We start from the raw sequence: 18,427 nt of genomic DNA, 5'->3' as shown, positions 1-18,427 counted from the left end.
ACTTGTCAGACGGTGATTGGTGGATAAAAATCCCCTAATCACCTTTTATTGCATGTTTAAAGGGAATTTGTATTTGCAATCACGCTTAATAAGATAATTAATAATCTTGTTAAGGTTAATATGATTATAAATTCAAGTGATCGCCAATAATAGATTTGTTTGTGCATTAAATTCAACCAACATAGATAAACAGGTTTAGGGTTAATCCTATTGATTGCATGTTAATCAGAAAGCGCACATGAATACGAGCAGAATAAAGTAGAGACTTATTATTAGGGCAGGTTCAATCTCTTTTAGGTTGGATTTGTATCATCATCCCCGAACCCTTATTTGGTTCATGACCTTATGGATTTGACGATCTCTTGGATCGTTAAGGGGTGTAACCTTCTGATCACAGTGGGGTTCAAGCTAGTGGGATTTAAAGGCTTGAAATTATTCCCTACACGTTCCAATTTTATTAGATGTCTCCAAAGAGACAATGCTAAGAAGGTGCATAAACATTAAAAACAAAGAGGTATACATACATGCTTTCAGTGTGGAACATACTGCTCAAAAATCTAATTCTCCAGTATACCTGATATGGGGCATATGCCAATATTAGATAAACATCCTTTCATCTTGAGTAAGAAACTAAGAACAGCGTCAGATGAAAGATGCAGGGATAAAATTGTAAAGTTATTATGCCACAAGGCACTGGCCTTAACTATAAATCAGCTGACAATATGTCATGCACTTTAAACATTAATCACTACTAATATAAGTGCACACCCTAAAATGTCTTGCAAAGATTTCAATAAGAAATAAATTGTAAGAAAGCCTGTCCAGCATACGAAAATGATATTTAGGGTAGTAACAGATGACAAAGAACAGTGAGAAATGATTTCCTAAAGAGTACAAACAAGCAAGAACTCTACCAGCACACTTTGTTATATTACATCAATATATATTTACTCATGATACAGTAATTCAGTCCGGATGACCGCAAGTAGACCTCTGAATTACAAGGAATTATTCAACTACACAGCATATGGCCATCACCCCAATAGCAATAGAACAAACACAACTTAGGTTATTGTAACCCCACCTTACCATTCATGCCATCCCCGCTTTGACCTCAATAAAGAGGAAGAGAGTAATGCAAATTACAGAAGCTAGAGTAGGCATCAACAGTGTTTTCTGAAGAAAAAAAAATGAATCGTCACCAAAGCAACACCATTGGTCAGCTATTGAAATGAATCATCGAATCAGCTACAAATTTTTGGCTTCTCATCCAAGTTAGAGTTAAAACATTGATTTATAGTCGGTAGCATTGCAAGAACGAAATTAACTTACATTCTATGAAATAAAAAAATTAAGAACAGTCCAACATTACAGAGAACATCATACTATAAATCAACTCTAACTTAAAGAAACTTCATTCAGCATATGCAACACTTTTCAAACACCATGTGCTACACTAACAATTAAAAGCAAAAATGTAAAACACATGTAAAGTGAGAAGGAACATGGACTTCATTTTAAGTTAAACTCAACCGGCCAAGATAGTGAAGAGTTATCCCCAACATCATGGAACTAAGATTTAAATGTTTGAATAGTTGTGTCCAACAAACTACGATATCATATGCCGCCAGTTATTGGTGCCAATTAGTGGCCATTTCCTAAAGGGTAGAGAACAATTGTTTTCTATACTCAACACCTTCAGGACTATTAGTAAAACTAGTACTCCATAGATACCAAGAAGACCATGCAAGGGTTGGCATGCAAACGTATGGTGTAGATATCATATACAATTATATACCTGGTAGCCTGGTAGGTATAATAACAGTATAAGTCTTTCGGTTTTAATATCTAGTAATTGCTCTAACTGTCTAAGGTCAAATGTAGTATTAAACATTCCCCGCCTACTAAATTAGAAATACCCATCAGCAAGACAGAGTCACAGAGATGCAAAGGATCCACCTGTCTGCAGTTTACACAAAAGAGAAGTAGACTAGAGTGGCAGCTGTTTTTGAGAAAAGTTGATGCACTCAGTTATCTAAATCTATGAACTTGTATATAATCTACAGTTTCTATTTTTGATACAGCTACTGTTTATAGATTGATCAAATATAATGTGTTTCTTGTTCAATAATTCCATCTTCGGTACTAGATTTGAAGAGTTGACACTTAAAAAAACACAAACATGAATGAATCACTTATTAGCTATATAGTGCAAATTCATGAAAATCAGCTTAACAAGGTTGGATGTTGTCCCACATCACTTAACTGAAAATGGGTGTATAAAAGAGATGACTATAAAATAAAATGGAGTATGAACAAACAAATCACTTACCTGGACGGGGTCAATGGGCGATCAAGAAGGCTCATGGCCTAGGTTGGTGGCCTCCATTGCACTTTAGGAGGGGTGCCTGTCTAACATCTTCCCAAGAGGAAGAGTGTACGTCATAATTTGTGATAGTGGGGGCCTGCGTTCGCGCGGCCCCTATCCAATTACCAGTTAAATCATCAGAGGTATATATGTCAATGATGAGCATAATAATAATAATAAGGGTTTTTCTATATAGTGCCCCATAATAATAATAATAATGGTTTTTCTATATAGTGCCCCTGAGGTATTGATTTTTCCAAGCTGTACCCACCCATTTTCAAAATTCTACGCTGTACCCTTAAGGTACTTTTAGTGTCTAAGATGTAACCCTACCCTAATCCCTCCGTTATCTTAAGTTAACTTTCCGTTAACTTCAAAATAAATAATTAAATAAAAAAAAAAACCAACCACCTCTCTCTCCTCCCTCACAAGTCACGACTACCCACCAGCCACCACTACACCTCCAGCCGCACCGCCGCACTCCCACTGCCTCTCTCTCCTCGACCGCCTACTGCCTGCTGGAATACCAGCCACCCCAATCCCCTCCCGCACCGGAAAACCCACAACCTTACTCCAAACTGCTCTCTGCACTGCACCACACCAAAACAGACCAGCCGCATGAACCAGCAAACGCCACCGACCAACTTCTCCTCTCACCTCGGAATACCAACCACCCCAATCCCCTCCCGCACCACCGCAGCAGTCCCGCACCACCGCAACAATCAAACGACACCAAACCCTAACTTTTCCCCTAATTTGATTTTAATTGTTAAATCATCAATTTTGGTTCAATTAGATCGAGATTAAATACACAAAACTTGTTTTAATTGATTTTTCTAATGAAAATCTGCACGAATATAGTTTAATTGGTCAAGATTGTTCGAATTATGCCCAAATTTTTTCGAAAAATGGTCGAAAATCTGGAAAGAGAACGAAGGAAGGAGGAGGATGATGCGGTGGTGGGTCGAGGAGAGAGGGGCGAGACACTATGATGCGGTGGTGCAGCTGGAGGTGCGGCGGGAGGTGCGGTGGTGGTACTTGTGATGGAGGAAAGAGAGGTGTTTGGGTGTTTTTGGGTTTTTTTTTTTAAAAAAAAAATTATTTATTTTGAAGTTAACGAAAAGTTAACTTAAGTTAACGGAGGGATTAGGGTAGGGTTACAGCGTAAACACCAAAGGTACCTTAGGGGTACAACGTAGAATTTTGAAAATGGGTGGGCACAGCTTAGAAAAGTCAATACCTCAGGGGCACTGTATAGAAAAACCCTAATAATAATAATAATAATAATAATGAAAAAATTAAAAAAAAAAAAAAAATTCCTCTATATCATTCTAATTTTATCAGACGTCTCCGAAGAGACTACTAATTAAGATGCAAAAGCATTATAATAGAGCCTTTATCTCATTTTTTCAAATGTAGGACAATACACTGCATTTCGCCACACACAAAATCAAATCTCCAAAAACCTACTAGTATTAGAATTTGTTACAGCCAAAATATGTCACAGTGCAAAGCCAACCACAACTCATTTTCTATCCAATATTCTAGGTCCACTATCAGCTGAGCAACTTCCCAAAGCTATGACTTTTCCTAAACAAACCTCAGTAAATATCACCAAGTCTCTAAACCAATAAACGATAGCAAGGGAAGTTGAGCTAAAAGATTTAATTTTTCTCCTACCTTCCTTAACATCTTCAGATACTAGCACTTCTAAGCACTTAATTATTTGCCCCACATGTTGTAGCAAAGCTGATCACACATTTTCAGTCCAAGATGAAGCATAAGTAAAAGACAAAGGATTTTACTGGAACTTTGTTTTGCAAACTCAAATGTAAAACCACGCAAAACAGACATAATAAGAAATAAAGATATACGGACATAATGTGGAAGCAACAGCCAGTAAATGGCATAGTCTCAGTAGAATCATTCCCCCATAAGACAGAGAAAAGAGATATTTCTATATTTCTCTGGAGCTAAATTATCACAATAATCCAGAGTCAGTCAAGAAAGAAGATACGAGCTAGTAACTTGAATGTGTGACCCTTCTCGCAGTTGTGCAGTCAGCACGAGAAATCTATTCTTTCGTCTTTTTTACTTGCTACATTCAGTGGCATATGATTATTTTTGGAGAGATTTACTTATTAGGAGCTACCAAAAACTGAGTGCGAGTTGGGTAGAGCTTAGCTCAACTCACCTTATTTGCAATCTGTACCTCAAAAGATTTTATAGGGAACATTATTACTGCTTTATTAACCAGCAAGATAACTACTATTTACTCTACAACCCTTTCAATATCAAAAATCAATATGCCAAATTTCTCCTACCAAACCTTAATTCTCATTCTTATTATTGGTGATTGGCATAGGATGAAGGAAACTTCATTTTTCCAACTGAAAATTTAATGCCAGCAGCAAGTCCAACTCAATAACAGAAAATCAAATAAATGAAACTTTGTAAAAAAAGAATAAAAGAAAGTATTTAATAATACCTTGGACCAGTTTGAGGCATCGTGGCACTCAAAGGCTGAAAGAATACAGACCCTGGTAGTATTTAACATAAACCATTAGTCTGAACACCTTTATACATGCCATATATGGTTTTAGAGAACTAAATTTGTTAGTGTGCATTTATCAAGAAAACTGATTGCATAAGGAGAATTTGACCAAAATGCAAGATATTATTCTTTGTAACCAACTACAAGGAGCATGAAGACCAAAATGGAGAAGAGAGAGACTAATGTTTAGACTATATCTCAAGGAGGCAATTGCGCATAAGCAAGATAATATTCTTTGTAACCAATTTCATATTAATCTCATTGTCAGTACAACTGCATCCACAGAAAAATGCAAATGATAAAAACTCACATCAAAGTCTTCTACCCTTTTGTACTGCAGTACTGCTATACAGCTAGATCTTATGAAACAGAGCAAAGGGGACCAGAGTTAATACAGACGCTTACCTACTTGAATTAGAACAACTCACTAGTGGCATGTATTTTCTTTATTTGAACAAAAGCTTTATTGTTACAATTATGGCATCAAAAGAACCAGATATGCAGGTAGGTTTCAGTTAACCATGTTTTAAGTATAGTTCTATTGAATTCTTCATTAGTGCCTGTAGAAGTGCAAGTTTCATGAATCAGGACTCATACTACCAAAGAGACCACTAGTCCTTTATTCTTATAGTCTTAGGTAAAAAAAAAACCAGAAAATGTATAACTAAGTGTTGGTGGGGTGTGCCAGGCCCATGCAGTAGTGCAACGCATGGGCGACGCTTGAAGATCCCAGTAGCAAGCTACTGTTGTGGATCTTCCCCCTTCAAAAAAAAATTTAATATCGTTGTGAGCCATTGGCCCACGTATCAGATATTAAACTGATAAGAACAGATACTACACTTGATCTTAGCCAAAAGGCCGAGAAAGGTATGATTTGTTCTGTATCACCTTCTGCCTTTTATTTCCTGAAGTTGAAGTAGCCTCGTTGCTACTTTTCGATGTGGTACATCACTCCTTCATATCATTATCCAGATCCCCTAAATTATTAACATAACATCTTTCAACAATCAGTGAGCTTAATTGTTCAGAACCCCCAAATCTTGGACTAATCTCATAAATTTATAAGAAATGACAGGAAAACTATTTTCCACTCCTTCACTTTTTTTTTTTTTTTTTTGAATGGCCACTCCTTCACATATTAAAAAGAGGGAAAGGCCTAACTAACACTAAGACGAAAGTATCTATTTAATTTTGTGTTTTTATAACATCAAATCACTTTTCGACTAGGATCCGACCTTGTGATTTCAGAGTTAACAGTTGAACCCTCATATTGATAGTCATTGGCCTCATTGTTCCCCCCCCCCCCCCTAAATTCCCATAACTAGCTTATGAGTCACCAATCTAATACAAGCGACTCTAAAAGTTTTTGAGTCCCCCATTAATAATTAGGCATCACGTAAGACTTTTTTTAAAGTTTAAAAATAATACTATAACAACTTCGACTCTAAAAGTAGGAGTTGTACATTGATGATGATGCAACATACTTCTTCCGTTTCAGAATAGCTGTCACAATCAAATTAGGCACACATGCCAATGCACTAATTTAATTTTAGATGTTAGATATGTAATGTTAAATGTTGGCAATCTTGGCATATGAGTAACTTATAATAATTTAGTGAAGGTATTTTTTTCTTTTAAATTCATATAATAGGAATCCTATCAAAGACTTACATGTCTCATGATTTATAAAAGGAAACTCCAAAGGTTTATGAGTCACTCATTAGCGACGTCTAGGGTTTTTTTCTATTTCCTATAGCAACCTTATGCGTTGTTATAAACGACTTCAAAGGCCTATGACTTATGAGTCACTTATCAATAAAGAGCGATTCGTAAAGAGTTTTTCTCTTTAATAGTTTCAATTGTAACCATACGTGTCAGCTAATTTATAAAAAGTGTCTCCATATAGACGACACGCAAGATTGTTTTTTCAAATATCCTACCACAACCATACATGGTACCTAATTTATAAATAAGCGTATCCAAAAACTTATAAGTTAACATTAATAATTAGGTGACACATTAAGATTTTTTTTTCAAATTTTTAAATACAATTTTATGTGTCACCTATTTTACTACAAGCGACTCTAAAGGCTTATGAGTCTCATATAAACACTAGGCAACAATAAAGAGACAACTTCAAAGAGTGACTTTGTAGTAGTGTAAAGATCCACCACTAGAAGAAAGATCAAAGAGGTGAAATCCAAATGCATACTGCAAGTACCATCTAAGGCAATGGACAACTCATCTATGCTTGGTTTTCAATTCCTCCAAGACCTAGCCAAACATTTAAACAAACCCCTTGGGTTCTATCTAGTTTAGCCAATGTCTAATAGGTCGATTAGAAGAGTCCTATGTCTAGCTGTTTCCTTTCATTATATTGAGTCTATGTCTATAGGTTTCATTTTTCAATTTAATAGGAGTCATTTAGTTTTTATTTTCTTGAATTAATAAAATGAGTAGTTTCTTAATTTGTGCTTCAATTCAATAATGAAAACTCTTATAAGTTGTTTAACCTCGACTCGACATTGATAATAAACATGCTAAGGAAAAAGACACCTTTTCTTCACGTCCTCATTATTTTCTTTTGTTGGAGATTAAGTGGCCTCCAAAGTCTATCCTATGTCAAGTAATTGTTACTTTATCGATATCACTTTAAGGGGATGATATCTATATTTTGGGAAAGTAAATAAGATGATATTTGTCCTATTGAGAGTTGGTTACACCTAGTCTTAAGTGATAAGGACTCCTAATATATATATATAACTTCCGTTGTAGCCAAATAAATGTACAATTTCACACGGAAAATAATCCACAAAGCCAAATAAATGTACAATTTCACACGAAAAATAATCCACAAAGCTGAGAGTGTTTTCCATTGACTCTGGGTTTTGGAGTGTGACAAGTGTTGACGTAGCCCTTCCGATGCGGTTCGTGATCGAGTTATGAAAAAAAAAGAATATTGGAAAGCTTGACTATATTGATGAGCATACAAGAGTAGTAAGCATTAGACTATGACTAGATACATTAGAGTATATATCTAGGTACATTAAACAATAGTTAGGAAAATCTCTGACAATCAACCTAATTGTGTAAAATTAAGGAGTAAATCAAGGATTATGATATTGATGATCTCATTATCTTTTACATGCCCCTGAACAATGGATTGATCTTGGATATAATATCGCAAATCTTGTTCAATGTAGAAATTGAAGTATAGTAGGTGAGAAGGGTTGCGTTGTATTGTAATTCTTCGAGAGGGTTTGGAGAGATATCGGAGGGTCTTTTTTTTAGATAAAGGTGTGTGGTGAGGAAGAGTTTTTTTTCATGGTTGTTGTGACACGTGAATCATTTACTGCAAAATATTAAAATGAAGAAATTGTGTGCTTGCAACGGGGAGAAAAAAAAATATAGGGATTCCTTCACTACCATTGAGGGCAAGATAGAAAAATCTAGTGGTTGTATAGAAGGGAATTTCATGGTTCTCCATAATGGTTTTGGAGTCCATAAGGGGTTTGGAGAAGTAAGTTTATGTTTGGCAATACTTGGTAGATGAACTACAAGGTGCCAAAAAAGGGATTGTTTTTCCATAAGAGGTTTGGAGAAAAAAAATGTATGACAATTGACATCTCTTCGTATGAGAAATACGAGGTGGCAAAAGAATTGAGCAAAAAGTGTGATTTTGGTTTGAAGCTTTCCGAGAAGAAAGTTTGATATGATTACCATCATTTGTCGACATCACCAAAGGGCTTTGATAGTGTACCATGGAAGTAGCGAAAGCAACAAGAGAAGGATCAAAAGTTTATGATACCATAGCTTATTATAACGTGATAGAGTTATGCGAAAGAAATTGTTGGAAAGCTTGATTATATTGATGAGTATACAAGAGTATTTATAGTCGACAAGTAAGCATTAGACTAAAACTAGATACATTAGAGTATATGTCTAGGTACATTAAACAATAATTAAAAAAATTGTTGACAATCAACCTAATTGTGAAAATTAAGGAGTAAATCAAGGGATAATGATATTGATGATATCATTATCCTTTACAATTCGTAAGGCGAATTCTAGATCTTGTTGAGCTTCCACTTAGGAGGTAAGTATCGTGACTTACCAATTTAATTCCTATATCTTTAAACTTCAAATCCACTTGCTAACCACTTTCAGCTTCGTAATTTGATTAGCCTTTGTTTTCTTTTACCTTAATATACCTACACAAACGTAAGAAAGAAAGAAAAGAAAGAAAAGAAAAAAGAATGAAACATTATAGCTTCTTCTTCTTCTTCTTCTTTTAGTGAGAAATATTTGTTTTACTTCTTCCGTTTTTTTAATTACATCACTTTGCAAATTGCAAACTCCTAGTCAATTTTAGAGATGAGATAGATAGAGAGAGTTAGAAAAATGGATCCATGTAATAGGAGAGGGGTATAGAGAGCTTATTAATTAAAAAGGAAAGAGATGTAACAAATTTGAAACTTCTACTTTAGAAAAGTGATCAATCATTCAATCAATCAAAGCCTTAATCCCAAAAGTGGGGTCGGCTAACATGAACCAAATTTTATTATTCCGTGTAGTCGTCAACATAAATCTTTCTCCTCCATCCCTTACGATCCAAAGCTTCATCCTCATGTAAATCCATGCACTTCATATCCTTCCTAACTCCTTCCAACCAAGTCATTTTTGGTCTCCCTCTCCCTCGTTTAATCCCTCCATGGTCCCACTCTTCCACTCTTCGCACTGGTGCACACTCGGGTCTCCGTCTTACATGTCCAAACCAACGCAGACGATTTTCCCTTAGTTTGTTTGCAATGCTTGCCACACCTACTTTCTTGAGAGTAACCTCATTTCTAATTCTATCTCTTAAAGTGTTTCCACACATCCACCTTAACATGCGCATTTCCGTAACCTCCATCTTTTTAATACGCAGATCTTAGAAGCCCAACATTCTGTACAATAGAGCAACACTGGTCTTATGGCAGTCGTGTAGAATTTTCCCTTCAACTGTAAGGGAATGCTTCGGTCGCATAACACTCTCGTGACCGCTCTCCATTTAAGCCATCCTGACTTAATCCTATGGGCCACGTCTTGATCAATAACTAAAAAACACACAGATGAAGTATAAAAAGTTTTGCAGTGAGAGATATTTGTTTTATATTTGGTTGATACATACAACTATGGATGGCAAATCTACTGAATTTGATACTAGTTATTTGAATGATTTTTGATATGTGAATCTTATAGAGTTACCATTCAATGTAATCACTTTACATTAGTATGATTATTCTTGCTCTTTTATTTTTGTTGCTTATCCTTTATATGTTATAAACATGACTTCTAAAGTTGGTTTGTGAATCAACCACGGTATAAAATCTCGGCCGAGTTGATGCGTCGCGGCCGTGTTGTAACGGAAATCAAAACTGTCGTTACGATATTTAGCGTTTCATCACGGAGTACTAAAAAACAGCGCGACATATACCGCGACAAACGAATTTTAACCGCGACATCCGTATCTTGAACGAATCGTCCGCATTCACAATTTCAAAAAGTTCAATGAGTATTTATGGATTTTTCTTAAAACTTTTTCAGAGCTAATATTCTCCGTGTTTCTCGCAAAGAGTCTAATTTTTGTTTTTGTTGTAAATTTTCACGGATAAAAGAAGAGGAGGAAAGCAATCAATTCTACAACAGCCTTTCATTTCCACGCTTAAGTGGAGGAAAAAAAAAAACAAGAAAAGCAAGAAAAACTTACCGTTTTCAGATCTACGAAACCTAGAGTCGGGGATAGAACATTGCCGCCGGCCGACGAACATACCATCACTGATTACTTAGCTTCGACTCTTGACTCTTGAGGTTGAAGATGAGCTTTAAGTAATTTTTAAGAGAGAGAAAAATGGGTTTTAATTGAGTTCTTGAGTGGGAATTTAGGAATTTGAAGAAAAATAGAGCACTACTTGGGAGTTGGGAGTAGTCTGGGTCTCTGAGACTCTTCAGACTCTTCTTGGGAGTTGGGAGTGAGCTGTAAAGCACTACTCAAAGTCTTAAGCTCTTAAAGTCTCAAGCAACAGTACTGTAAGTTGAGCTTGTAGATGTTTAATTTTTTTTTTTTATTTGTAATTAAATTGTTAGATAAGGATTAAAATTGTTGTATTATATAATTATTATATGTAGTATTAGTGTATTACTTTAAGAAAGGTGTTTGACAATTATATGTAGAATTGTGGACTTGTATAGTTGTATCTTTTAAAAAATTGTTTAGGAAATTTTGTTACGTTAATATTTTTTTAATTATTGCATTAGACTAGTAGTATAAAGTATAAACTATAAAGTACTAAACAATTATACATGCTTGAACATTGGTAATTCATTTACTTGTGCATAATATTTTTTTAATTATTGTATTAGACTGATAATATAAACTTATAAAGTGCTAAACAATTATACATGCGTGAACATTGGTAATTCATTTACTTGTGCATAATATTTTTTTAATTATTGCATTAGAGTAACAATGTATCATGTAAATGAGTAAATTAAAGTTAAAATAATTTGTCACTAATTTTTGTATAAAACAAAAGATTTGATTGTAGTTTGGTGTTTTACTTATTTGCAAAAGGTTGATTTTATCTAATGGCTCCAAGAGACGAAGATATTGGTTGGAGTTTTGGGGAACCCGTTGATGGAAGTAAGCGTAAAATAAGATGCAAATTTTGTCACAAAATAATTAATGGGGGTATAACAAGATTAAAGCAACATTTAGCTCATAAAACTGGTGATGTAGCGGCATGTGAGAAAGTGTCCGTGGAAGTTAAAAGAGACATGATGGGGCTTCTAATGGAGTTTAAAGATAAAAAAAAGGGAAAAAATCGAATGGATAGAGAATTTGAAGAAAATTTAATCAAATCAATGAGTCGTCCAATCGATGATGATGAGGAGGAAGATCTTAAATTGGCATACGCGATGCGACAAAGTAGAGAACAACATAAGTTTGAATATTATCATCCAAGAAATAACTACTATCATGAAGGAGGTAGTAGTGGTATTCCCTCACGATTGAACTGATCATCATCTGTGACGAAGTTGGAGTTGGGAGAGGAAGAGGGAGAAACATACCAATTGAAGTACCATCAAATGCAGCTGCAAGATTAAGGGCACGTGAAATTAAATTGGAAAAGGATTGTCAAAAGAAAAAACAAACAAAAATTAACACTTCATTTATGAATAAGGCAAAAAAGTCCATCATTAAAGCATTTGGTAATTTTATGATTGATACTAATTTACCATTTAAGGCAATCGAGTCCCCTTACACTAATCCACTGATGGATACTATACGAGAGTGTCCAGATGTTCGAGCTCCTTCGGCTTATGAATTAGCTCGGGTACAATTAATTTATTATGTGAATTAACACATTTTATTATTTGCTATTAAAAGTATTTCTTTAGCGTAACTCTTAAGATTGAAATTATTTATTGTTATGTTATCAGGTATATCTACCAGAAGAATGTAAAGAGATGAAGAATTACATCAACTCCTTTGAACCGGTGTGGAATGAAAGAGGTGTAACAATAATGTGTGATGGTTGGTCAGGGCCAACAAACATGCACATTATTAACTTTCTTGTGTACTCGGTTCGTGGCACTGTTTTTCACAAATCAATTGATGCCACAGATGTGTATTGTAGAGACACAAACTACTACTATAGTTTGATGGAGAAGGTAGTACAAGAGATAGGGGAAGAGAAAGTTGTTCAAATAGTGACAGATAATGAAGCTTCAGTCAAAGCTGCAGGAAAGAAACTAATGGACAGATTCCCACATTTGTACTGGACAGCTTGTACAGCTCATTGTTTGGATCTTCTTTTGGAAGATATTGGGAAGAAAAGTTCAATAAAATCTGTTATAGAAAGAGCAAGAAAAGTCTCCCAATTCATCTACAAGTATAAATGGGCAGTTGATTATATGAAGAAGTTTACTGGGGGTAGAGATCTGACACGACCAGGAATCACACGATTTGCAACGCAATTCATAATGTTGGAAAGTGTTGTGAGACATAAGACTGCCTTGCAAGAAATGTTTGATTCTAGTACTTGGGTGACTTCAAGATTCGGTCAAATGAATGACGCATTGGCTGTGGAAGTTCGTGAAACGTTGTCTAAACATCCTTCCACTGAAGTTGCCAAATTTTGGGAAAAGGCTGATGAAATAATAAAAATACAAGAGCCCATCATAAAAGTATTGAAGCTTGTTGATGGAGATCTAAAACCAACAGTGGGTTTTATATATGAGGCAATGGAGCGTTGTAAGCTGGCAATTCAAAAGAATTGTACATATTACAAGAATTATTGGAAGATGATAGACAAAAGATGGAATTGCCAATTACATACGGATTTACATGCAGCAGGTAATATTTATAATATTCATGATTCTTTCAATGTACTTATATTTATGTCAAAATAAATACTTATAATTACTGTATATCTGTGTCATGTTCAAGGATGTTTCTTAAACCCTCAATACATGTACGGAGAAAATGACATTGGAAATGACCATGAGTTGTTAGTAGGGGTGAGAAAAGTAATCACCGACTTGAAAGAGATCCAGATAATGAAATCAGAGCAACCCAACAAGTAAGTTATTATTTATTAAGTTTAAAAAAAAAACATTTGTAAGATTACTTTTAAACATTTACATATATTAAAATATGTGGAAAATCACAGATTTACATGTATCGGGATAAGGCTGAAAGTTTTGGCAATAGCTCGGCACAAAGGGAAATACATCAAATGGACCCAGGTATATATTTAAACATCAAATTTAATTACAATACATGATTTATTAAAATAATTTTAATAAATAACATTACATAATACAAACAAATAATGTTTGCAGCTATGTGGTGGATGACGTATGGAGATAGCGCACCCGAATTAAGGAAAATTGTTGTGAGAGTATTAAGTCAAACCACATCATCATCAAACTGCGAGAGAAACTGGAGCATGTGGAGTTTGGTTCATACTAAAACGAGAAATCGATTGAAGTATGGTAGGCTCCATCAAATCGTCTACCTTCGATACAACATGAAGTTAAAATTGAGACATATGAGGAGGCATGGTGCCGATGAGCTGAAAACCACTTATGATCCAATTAATTTAGATTACATATTTGATGTTGACGATCCTTTAAACGAATGGTTGGAGGAATCAAAAGCTCCACTTTTCGAAGGAGATGAACTCAGTTGGTTAGATTATGATGATGGTAGAGAAGGTGGCGACGGAGGTGGTGGAAGTCGAACTGGCAACACTGTTCGATGTTCCTCTAGTCATCAAATCTTTGAGCAAAGTCGACAAAGTGCTGGTAACAATCTGCTTTGACACCACCAAGTAGCGACGATGGAGATGATGGAAATGATGGAAATGAATTTATCTCTTCTTACTCATCGAGGCAATCAAGTGGGCGCTATCAACTGCCACAATCAATGGTTAATCCTCCAAACTCTGAATTTGAAAATAATTACTCACAAGGATTTCAAAGGCGTACAAGAGAAAGACAACCTTCAATTGAACCTATTGATAGTGATGCATCATGGAATGGATTATCCACAAATGTTTTTCCATCTGAATCAGTAACTTCCAACCCCCAAGATTACAACTATCATGATACTTTTTCATCATATCCTCAATCTACAATAGGTATGCCATATGCAGGAGCGAGTGGGAGTGGATTTGGCTACCAAGAACCACAACTTGACCCTTTCAATCAAGAAGGTCTTCATATTGTCAACCATGGCACCTTGAATTATGGTTGTGTGCACTATCATCAGCCTGTGGTAGTAGCGGTAACTCTAGTCAAAATGAGTCCACATGGATGGATGGTGCGGGATTATACTTTTTCGGGGAAAGTGGAAGAAATAATAATGATGGAGAAGCCCAACAAGATGCTCCACGCCACTCATTTTGGTATTAAGAATTTCATACGTATTATTTGTAAAATTTATGGCTTATGCATCATTTCAGTAGCATGGTTTGTTGTATTTATCTCATTAAACAAACGAATTTTTTTCTTTGCTAACTAAGTTATGTGGTTATTATTAATGTCATTTAAATAATAATAATTTAATTTTCTTAATAAAATTAATTAAAAATACAGAATAATATGTTTAAAGATAAAAGAAAAATACGTAAAAATAAATACAAAATTAATAAATACATTTACCGGTTATTATGATATACAAATAATTTAAAAAATGGCTTTAAATATATGAATTACTTTTATAATCACAATTATTAATGATATTTATTACAAATATACATATTTTTGGCTTCAAATTGGTAAAAAAAACCCTTAAAATGCTCTAAAATTAAAATTCTGTCGCGACGACCGATAGCTAGTCTGTTACAGGCGTAACAATACCGATACCGCGCTACCGCGACCGTTCCCGCGATCGCGACCGCGACCACATTTTTATTCTATGGATTCAACTACAAAACAGCAAAGGAAAAAGTTTGAACCGGTGTGTAAATAGACAAATTGTTATCATGGGACGTCTCCTAGTATTGATAGTGAAAAAATAATCTCAAATTATATGGAGAGATAATGAGTTTGGACTAGCTTATAAAGGGTAGCAATTTAAATAAGTAAGAGTTGTTTGTAACCTTAGTTTTAAAAAGTGTGCATTAGGCGCGCTCTTTAAGTCTCATAGACCGATAGACATAAAAAAGGCACACGCCTTTGCGCTTTTTTCTAGGTTGCTTCTTGCACCTTTACACCTTAATTTGCCACTTGTGTTCTAAAGCATCAATAGCTATTGTGTGAGTTTATTTTTCCTAAAGTATACCGTCAGACTTTGTTATGGGCAGGTTTTTTTCAATTCTAGTGTAGAGGGAAATCACATGACCCTTTCACCTTTTCTTATAATTTCATTTTTACACTTATTTAATAAAAATTACTACCTCGGATTTTTTTTAGTTGTAACTTTGGAATATTTTATATCTCTTAAATAATGCCCCAGAGTTGCAAATAAAAAAAATCGGAGTTAGCATTATTTATTTTCTATATGTATAAAGTGCGCCTCACGCCCTCACCTACAAAAGGCGCACACCTTTGCCTTGCTCTTAGGAAAAGGCCTTGGTGCACCTTGCACCCTTTAAAACTAAGTTTGTAACTAGATAAACATGAAAATCGCGAGTCTTTCCTAAACATTAATGACGGCATTTGTAAAGTTCACTCGGAAAGAGATTGATGAAATTCAACATACTTATGTTTTCACTATTCCTAGAGTTGTGTTACAAAAATCATCTAACCAAACACATATTGTTGAACCTATAACGTAATCTAATTATACTGTTTTAGATTTGAATGAGCGAGAAGACAACATTTTTATGCCTTCTGACTCACAATTTTAAAATAAAAAAATAGGGTAGCGAATGATAATGTCTGTAAAAAGAAAGGAGACATTCGCTTAATGTATGCATGATATGATGAGATCAAATCAGGAACAATTTGAACATTATTCCAGTTTTTAAAATTAGAGAGGAATTCTTTAGTACCTATTGTAGACACCTAAAAATGTCTCCCCAAAACCAAACCCGATGATGAACAACCTTTCACCGCCATTATTGGTCGGGTTGAGTATTTAATCTTGGAGTGCTTAAATCCATATTCAATCCCAATACATTTCATAAACCAACCCGATTCCTAGCCTCTTTTCCCAAACCATAACTTATTTTCCTCTTTTCGTGCCTTTAAACCCAAAATAATTCATTTCGTGTCCTTCAAAATCATTCATTTTGTGTCCTTTTTATAAAAATGTTTAGTCCAATTTATTTTGGTCCATAACCTGAGTCCAATGATTGAATAGTTGGATGGAGCTTGAAAAGATATTTCCAACAATATATTATAAGCCCAAATCCGAGTTATAACGAATAAGTTATGACCTTAATACTAAACTGAGCCCAAACCGAACCTAAGCCCACCTTACCTACAACCCAATGATCATGTGGAGGGTTCAAAAGCTTTAATCCCATCCCTAACCCAATTAGGATTAATCAGAAGCTTCTGTAAGTTTCTAAAAGATCTTAATTATCCTTTTTGAAAAGATAAGATTAAAGAGTTTGAAATTGAATAAAACTTTTCTTTCTGAAAGTCCTAATTCTATTCGAATTGAAAGACGTTCAAAGATGGTCGGACATTATTTTCGTGCTTCATAGTTTTATCCAAATCTTAGATGGTTGGATAGCCCTTAGAATTATCTTTCCAACGATATATTATAATATTAATTCCGAGCTATAACAAAAAAGATATGAATGAAATATCAAACTCTATTAAAAAATGACACCGTCCCCCTATTTTGGCCATATCTTTTATTATACAAAGGATTTTAATCTGATTTTAATTGATTTAGAAAGTATACTTCAACAGCTTTCCAACGACATATTATTTATCTTATTCCGATTTCTGGATCAAAATATATGATAAAAACAAAAACCGCAAAAACTGTTGTGTATCGCAAGAGTTTTATTTTGATTCGAATTCTATCTTATCTTAATTCTTCGATCCTTCTTTTTTCATTATAAATAGAGGTCATATCACCTATTTTTTCAATCATCAACAAGCTTGATCACCAATTAATTCTCTTTTCTCTCTTCTATGCTCTAACCTAAACACTAGCCTACCTTATTTTTTCAAAATTCATTCCTTAAGCACTCCAAGGAGTCCGTACTTTACTCAAGGTTTTGTCCTTAAACCAAGGCGTGAAAGGTAGAATTGTTTGAGGGTTTGACCCCAAATCAACTCTATTTAATTTAATTTAATTTAATTGTTGTTTTATTTATTTCCTTGAAGTTACTAACTCGGTTATTGTTTTATAGTTGCAAGCAAACAAAATCAAAGTAAGAATTATATTCCATTTATTTCTATTATTTTTCTAACGATTTTATATTGTTGGATTTATTGTTATATTGCTTCCAATATCAATGTTTATTCCATTTATATATTTATTGATCACCATATTGCATGTTAAAGGGAATATGTAATTGAAAATCAAGTCTAATAAAATAATTTGGACAACCGGTTTAGGTTCCTTTTTAATCTTGTTGATTAATCAAGTGATCACGATATTTTAGAATTATATGTTGCATTAATATTAAACCAATTTAGCTTAATAATAGTTTGGAACAAATTGAATCTTTGTTTGCATGCCTTTGAGACCGCAGGAATCTCTTTTCACTGTAAGAATCGAGTAATACGGGCGAATGTGAATCTATGACTCACTTCGTACCATCATCCCCGATCCTTCTTTCGTGGTTCCGAACCATATGGAGTTAGTAGATTCATGGATTATGAATGCGGTGTGACCTTCACGGGTCAATTGTTGTTGCCTATCGTTGTCCCTTTCTCGTGGTTGCCTTATAATGATCCGTGAACGGTTTACAAGTTCCTTAAAAACTTGTTGACGGCTCCCTACTTTCCTTGTCCCTGATCGTATTATGTCAATTCTTATTTCCTAAGAG

General features: G+C 34.6%; 1 protein-coding gene and 1 long non-coding RNA gene across 2 annotated transcripts; one reads left to right on the top strand and one right to left on the bottom strand.

Annotated features, from left to right (window-relative positions):
* Positions 1-652: 652 nt before the first annotated feature.
* Positions 653-11,317, bottom strand: LOC110702687. The gene is made up of 3 exons (XR_002507550.1): positions 10,672-11,317; positions 4,857-4,908; positions 653-1,176 (listed from the first exon to the last, which is right to left on the bottom strand). It is a non-coding gene; the product is annotated as an uncharacterized LOC110702687 (long non-coding RNA).
* A 232-nt stretch (positions 11,318-11,549) lies between these two features.
* On the top strand, positions 11,550-14,290 carry LOC110702367. The gene is made up of 6 exons (XM_021880071.1): positions 11,550-11,889; positions 12,000-12,298; positions 12,405-13,320; positions 13,414-13,484; positions 13,637-13,712; positions 13,809-14,290. The coding sequence occupies exons 1-6, from the start codon at positions 11,550-11,552 to the stop codon at positions 14,288-14,290; spliced, it is 2,184 nt and encodes a 727-aa protein (XP_021735763.1).
* Positions 14,291-18,427: the final 4,137 nt, after the last annotated feature.

This window comes from Chenopodium quinoa, unplaced genomic scaffold (assembly GCF_001683475.1).
Source record: "Chenopodium quinoa cultivar QQ74 unplaced genomic scaffold, ASM168347v1, whole genome shotgun sequence".
Classification (NCBI taxonomy): Eukaryota; Viridiplantae; Streptophyta; class Magnoliopsida; order Caryophyllales; family Amaranthaceae; genus Chenopodium; species Chenopodium quinoa.
Note: the sequence above shows the minus strand (reverse complement) of the source record. Positions and strands in the feature narration are given on the sequence as shown.